This window comes from Mus pahari, chromosome 11 (genome assembly GCF_900095145.1).
Source record: "Mus pahari chromosome 11, PAHARI_EIJ_v1.1, whole genome shotgun sequence".
NCBI classification, from domain to species: Eukaryota; Metazoa; Chordata; class Mammalia; order Rodentia; family Muridae; genus Mus; species Mus pahari.
In genome coordinates, this window is record NC_034600.1 from 41,703,186 (window position 1) to 41,709,496 (window position 6,311).

General features: G+C 33.3%; 1 protein-coding gene across 1 annotated transcript in view; it reads right to left on the reverse strand.

The window, feature by feature from the left end:
* Positions 1 to 6,311, reverse strand: part of Gpbp1 (GC-rich promoter binding protein 1) — a 61,088-nt gene that overhangs the window by 18,942 nt on the left and 35,835 nt on the right. Inside the window, exons 5-6 of the mRNA XM_021208369.2 lie at positions 3,355 to 3,421; positions 2,320 to 2,379 (exon numbers count right to left, since the gene is read on the reverse strand). Coding sequence (XP_021064028.1) covers positions 2,320 to 2,379; positions 3,355 to 3,421 — 127 coding nt within the window. The remainder of the gene's footprint in view (positions 1 to 2,319; positions 2,380 to 3,354; positions 3,422 to 6,311) is intronic.

Consider the following 6,311-nt stretch of genomic DNA (forward strand, 5'->3'; position numbering starts at 1 on the left):
AAAAAAAAAAAAAAAAAAAAAAAAAAAGAAACTTGCAATGTATTTATTTCCAAGTTGAGCCAAGGCTAGCACTGAGTTGAGGCTACTTTAGATTTCAGTCTTAACAGAAGGGTCAATTTTAATAAAATAAAATTGTATAAATGCACACAACCAAGTAGAAAGTAAGTAGAATTTGAAGTACATTTTCAAATAATTTCAAAATTCCTATGACACTGACAGTATATCAGGTTCAAAAGAATCTATATTAACCAATTAAATTCCTATTGTGAATTTATTTTAACAGAGAAAAACAATCTGCTAAACATTATTTCTTTTAAAACACACACACACACACACACTGGGTTTTGTTGGATTTCAACGTTCTTATTTAACAAATCTGTTTTGATCTGCAGCTGTTTTAATAAATTAAGTTTGCATTAGTATCAACAGACATAATCACTTTTCTTTAATGAGATCTCCTACTTTATTCATATAAAGACTACACTTAAGATACTTCACGGCCATGTGTAATGCCATACACCTGGCAGAAAGATCAGCAGAATTCAAGCCCTTAAGACCCTACCTCAACAGGGTAAGTAGGGAAGAGTAAAGAGGCAAGGGGGTAAGGGGTTGCAGCTGAAATGTCTCTCTTTGTTAACTCTTGTCTGTGCTTCCTAGGTATTAGGATTACAACTGTGTGCCAGCATACCCAACTAAGCAAGTTATTTTCCTGACAAAACATTTACTTTCAAGTTGTCTACTCGGGCTTAAAACTGCTCAATTCCCTTTTTCTTATATTAAATTTTTCACTGCTTTTACACAAGACAGACAGTAAAGGAATGTATTTCAGTACTCAAGCAAAATGATCCATCACTATAATACTATTTCACTTCTCAATCTGTACTGTTCGAGCTAACTGTTCCAGTTCCAGAGTTCCAGTTCTCTAGTCAATGAGAAGAATGACTTGTGTTTTTGTTTTTGTTTTTGTAGTGGTAGTTTTGAGACTGGCCACTAGTATGTTTTAGTTTAGAAGGCTAAACAAAAAGATTTTAATAATGTGCCTTATACTAAAAAGTACTATACCAGCTATGAGCAAAAAACACAGACGGTCATTATATTATTACATACAAATATAAATGTTGACCAGAAGACTTAATTAAAAAACTATTCTTCCATAACTTTGTATCTTAAGCACTAACTCCCAAGAACAATCCTGGTGATACGCTATTGACATACAGCAGTCATTAGGACTTCTGAAAGTTGCAAAATCTACCAACAGCCACTGTATCCTCAAGTTGCTTACACATACACACTCAGTTTTCTTTCTCCTTGTTCCTCAACCCTCAAATAAAAATCATTTTAAAATTCTTAGTTACTCACTGCCAAGTATCTTGAATTGCTATTTCAGCATCATGTTATGAAGAACATAGAGATTACTTAATAGTCATGAACCTTTTTTTACCAAATATAGCTTTGATACAGGTTAAGACAAAACCACTACTGTAGTCCTAAGTATATAAGCTTGGATGCAGATATTCCCAATAAAGCCAGCTAAATCCTAAGTAAAAATAAACAGGTAATAACTTTATTTTAAATAACTTCATTTCCCTCAAGTTGTTTTTAAATTTGAGTATTATATTAAGAATAGGTCATTTGTGATTGACAAAGTCATAATTTGGGAAACAATTTTTTTTTTTCACTTTATAAATACTAAATTTTTGCTTACCTGGTAGTATCATTAGAAAAGTTCTACTGAAGTCTTTGCTAAAATCCTTTCATCTTCCTCAGGAACATAGCTACTCTAAATGTTGCATTGAGGAAAAGCATACTTGGGAACCCAGGGTGTTAAATGAGAAAGGAATAGAGTGTAGTGTGATACAATGAAGAGTTTCATTGTACTCCTATGGGAAGCACTCAAAATTTAGGCATTAACCATTCCACAATTAACCTTTTGTTTCATTTTTAATACAGACACATATCTTAGTTTACATAAACAAATAGTTTACCTCCCCTTTAAATATCTTCTCAACTAATATTCAAAATCCTTGAATCAACAGAAACAACAGAACCATAATCTTTATATTAATACATTTAGTCTAGCTTTCAAAGCTGTCTGTCTTTAAATCTATCTAAAATTAAGTCAACCACGGATAGTACCACAATAGTATCTTATAGTTTATATGACAAATGCTGACATCCATGATTTTTAAAATTTACTTGCATTCCACTAAAATCCAAATCATCCCTATTTTCTTAGAGTCTATTTAACACTTTTCAGGTGATTCTATATTCTTAAGCAATCAGTTGTTCCCAGAAAAACTGAATAATAAGGAAACATACCTAAGAGAGGAGCTTGGGAGATTTTTTTGGTTGGGTATGTGTGTGTCTGGGCGTGTAGGCCTGGGGAGAGTGGTAGAAATACTAATTTGCAATACAGAAAAAAACAATGCCATTCACATGGTTCTAACAAAAATGTCTGACCACCCCCTCCCCCACCCTCAAAAGACATTAAATTAAGAGGGAGAGCAAATGAAAACTAAGTAATTCCCCAGTTTCATCTCATAAATACAATTAAGACCAGCACGGAAAGTGGCAAAGTTTAAAATAATGTCATTATCATTAGTACTAGCATGCTCTCATAAGCCACAATCCTTTTATATAGTAGGTTGTTGGTTTTCAATTTAATTATTTCAAATGAACATGTCTACAAGTTTTAAAATGGATAGCACTTTTAACGTGGTATCAAATTCAAGTTTATTTTTCAGAAATCTTATAAAAACTTCATTATTTTAAACTTCACTTAAATCTTTTAAAAGCTTTCTAATATGTACTATGAGTGCACTTTCTTCTATAAGATATTATCAAATTAAACTCAGCAGCTTTTAAAGGGAGCTTTTTGCCAGAAACTCATTAAGCTTTAAAAATCTAAATCAAATAATTTCGAATATAGACTAGTCAAAAAAATTATACAATTAAAGTCTATATACAACCAATTTCATACATAAAGATTAATTTCATATTACAATGACTAAAAGTACTTATTTTTCCAAGTTAGCCAAATTTTAATTATATAAAACTAAGAATTTAACTAAATATCGAATTGCTTGAGATTATTAGGCTGCTCTCAAAACTTCATTAACCATGAATCATACTCAAAAAGATCAAATATATAATGTACTTGCACGTGTAAAATTAAGTATTTCAAATCAAGTTTATACCCCAAAGTCTCCTTTTAAAGATATTATTTGGGTATCTAAGCACAACAAATGCAGTTATTAAAGAGTTTTACTGTATCCTATTTTGTACTTTCTAAAAAAGAAAACCTACAAATACAATATATTCTGTCCCTCAAAAATTAAATAAAACATTACTTACCCCAAACACCCGCAGCTAAAGATTTATTCTGATTTGGTTCTCTCTCATATTCAGGATTTAAAGATGGCTAAAAGAAAATTAAATTTTAAAATGTAACGTATGTAAGAGTTTCCACGTATCAAAGATCCTTTAAAACAATCACTTATATATTTTATAACTGAGGAACATGAATTAGCTATAACTAATTCTCCATAAATTTTGCATTCAATTTTCTTTGCTAACCATTGCTAGTTGGAGACAAAGACAATCATTTTATCTTCATCTTACTGCCTGAGAAATATTTGGAATAAAGTGGAGAACACAGACACAAGGGTGGGAATGCAGCATAATGGTAGAGTGCTGGTCTAATACATGCCAGGCCCTGAGTTAAATATTTAACACTACCAAAAGACAAAAGCCCCCCAAGAACCCAGACTAAATATTTAACACAGAGCATGGCCCCTATAGCAGCTGCTATTTACGAAGTACAGGAAACAATGTCTTTAGTCAAGTAGTTCCAAGCAGGCTGATCAAGACAGCAGTAAATGATAAACCCCAGACAGATGTATAATACTTTCTGCACTATAAAGTTATGACCAATGAGATGAAAACTATACTATTTGCCAGTTCTATAAGGTGGTAGTCCATCATTGGACTGCTTCTGTTAAACATACATTCTGAAGACATTGGAGGATGAGGCAAGAAAATTCAGAGGGCCATCCTGAGTACATAATAAGATTAAAGACAGTCTAGGCTATGTGAGAGAGCCTGTCTTAAAGAAATAATACAGAGAACTAAATAGGATTGTATGCTAGTCAACTTTTTCTGTAACTTGAATAAATAAACCCTGTCTCAATAAAGTAACAGAAAGAAACACACACATTCCCAAAGCAAAGTATGAAATTTTTTCAAGGGATGTTAGGGATCACTCAATAGAGATAAAAGCATTAATGAGTACTCTAAAGCTAATCTTGGGAGATGTTTACACTCTAGAATCCTAAGACTTAGACTATTATACCAGGCAACACAATCTGCTTTCCTTAAGAAAGATACTTAAGAGGAATAAAATGAACCCAGGTACAAATATTTTTAAATGTACACAGAAATGAATTATTAATAGCATAGAATTAACATTACTATAAAGCCCACAAGAATGTATATGTATACCAGTATAACTAATTCCTTCACAGAACACAAAACAGAATTAAGATCATTTGTTGGCTATATCTCCTTTTATACTATACTATAGCACTAAATATACAATAAATTTTATAGTTTATAAATATATTCCCACATATACATAACTATGGCTATATTCCAAGTCTAAAGTTATAATAACTAATTACCATTATCTTAGAACTGGAGGTGAGGGACAATAAAATAATAGCAATTGGGGTGGGACATTTTTATTTTGGGTGGGGAGTTGAAACGGGGTCTCATTCTGCTGTAGCCCTGGCTAGCCTGAAACTCACTATATAGACAAGACTGGCCTCAAACTCAAGAGATGAGCCTGCCTCTGCTATCACGCCAGGCAGTCATTAGTTTTTACTAAGAACTTACTTGATAATACATCCTGTTTAAGGACTGAACAGGATGTATTTGTATATTTAGAAACTCTCTCCCTTCCCCACCTTCTCCCTTCCCCCAAACATCTATCAACAAAAGGCTCAACAAAAAGGCCATATTTTGAAAAAGAAGATTGTTTACATGGGATGGTAAGGGGAAAATGATATAATTTTATTATGATCCCATAAAACACACACACTTTTTTTAAAGAGCTTACTTATAATGTGCTATATGTTTAATTCACTATGTTGTTTAATGCACTGTGAGAGAGCACTATTATACTCAGTCTGATGGTGTAAGTTAAATTTTCTGGTGATTATGAATTGGAAAAACAGACCATTCAAATTTAAAGGTACAGAAACTTCCAATGTTACTTGGTAATAATATCTAAAATAAATCAATTACTATTAACTTTTTGTAAGCACTACCCTGCCTCAAGCCCAATATGTCCACTTTTTTCCTTTCAGCTACCTGAAATACAGCCAAAAAATATCCAAATACCTTATCTTCAGTTATCAAAGCTTCCAATCAAAACAATACATTTAGAAACTAAAATCCTTTACACTAGACTCATCCTTTCTTCTTCCCGGGGTTTTTAGTGGTGCTGGGGACTGAACCAGGGCCTCTTACATAAGAAGCACATATCCTACCATGGAGCTACATAACACTCCCAGTTTTATAGTGCTGACAAAGTTTGTTCCTTCTGATCAATTAAGTCCCAGATTCAATGTTAGACCCCTGACCTCCCTAACCAAAGTGGCTACTCAGTCACTTCCTCTTCATAGTCTATGCATACAAATTTTTTCATTTAATAATGAGTCTTCCCACTAGGAATAAGAGCTCAATAAGAACAGCTCACCTGTCATATTAAACATTACATTCTATGCTTCATTTGCAGCAACAAACTCATACAACAGCAATAGTAATAATAATAATAATAATAATAATAATAATAATAATAATAATAGAAGCATGTTATCAGGAATGACTCAGAGCCAAGCACCTACAAACCCAGCAACTGGGAAGTAAAGGCAGAAGGATCAGTTCAAGGCTACCCTCAGCTACATAGTAGCTAGGCTACACAAGGCCCTAACTCAAACAACAAAAATCCCCCAAAGTCAGACCATTCACTAGGTCACTTTTTTGTAACTTAAGAAGTACAGTGTTTAGAGAGGACACATACTGAGATTAAAGAAAAGTTAAAGATGAAAAATATGCTTTCATTAACTCAGAGGAACACACGAGCCATTAACTTCCAGACCAGCCTACACTGAGCAGTCTATTAAAAACTTATGTCTCATGCCAGGTGTGGTGGCGCACACGCCTTTAATCCCAGCACTGGGGAGACAGAGGCAGGCGGATTTCTGAGTTCGAGACCAGCCTGGTCTACAAAGTGAGTTCCAGGACAGCCA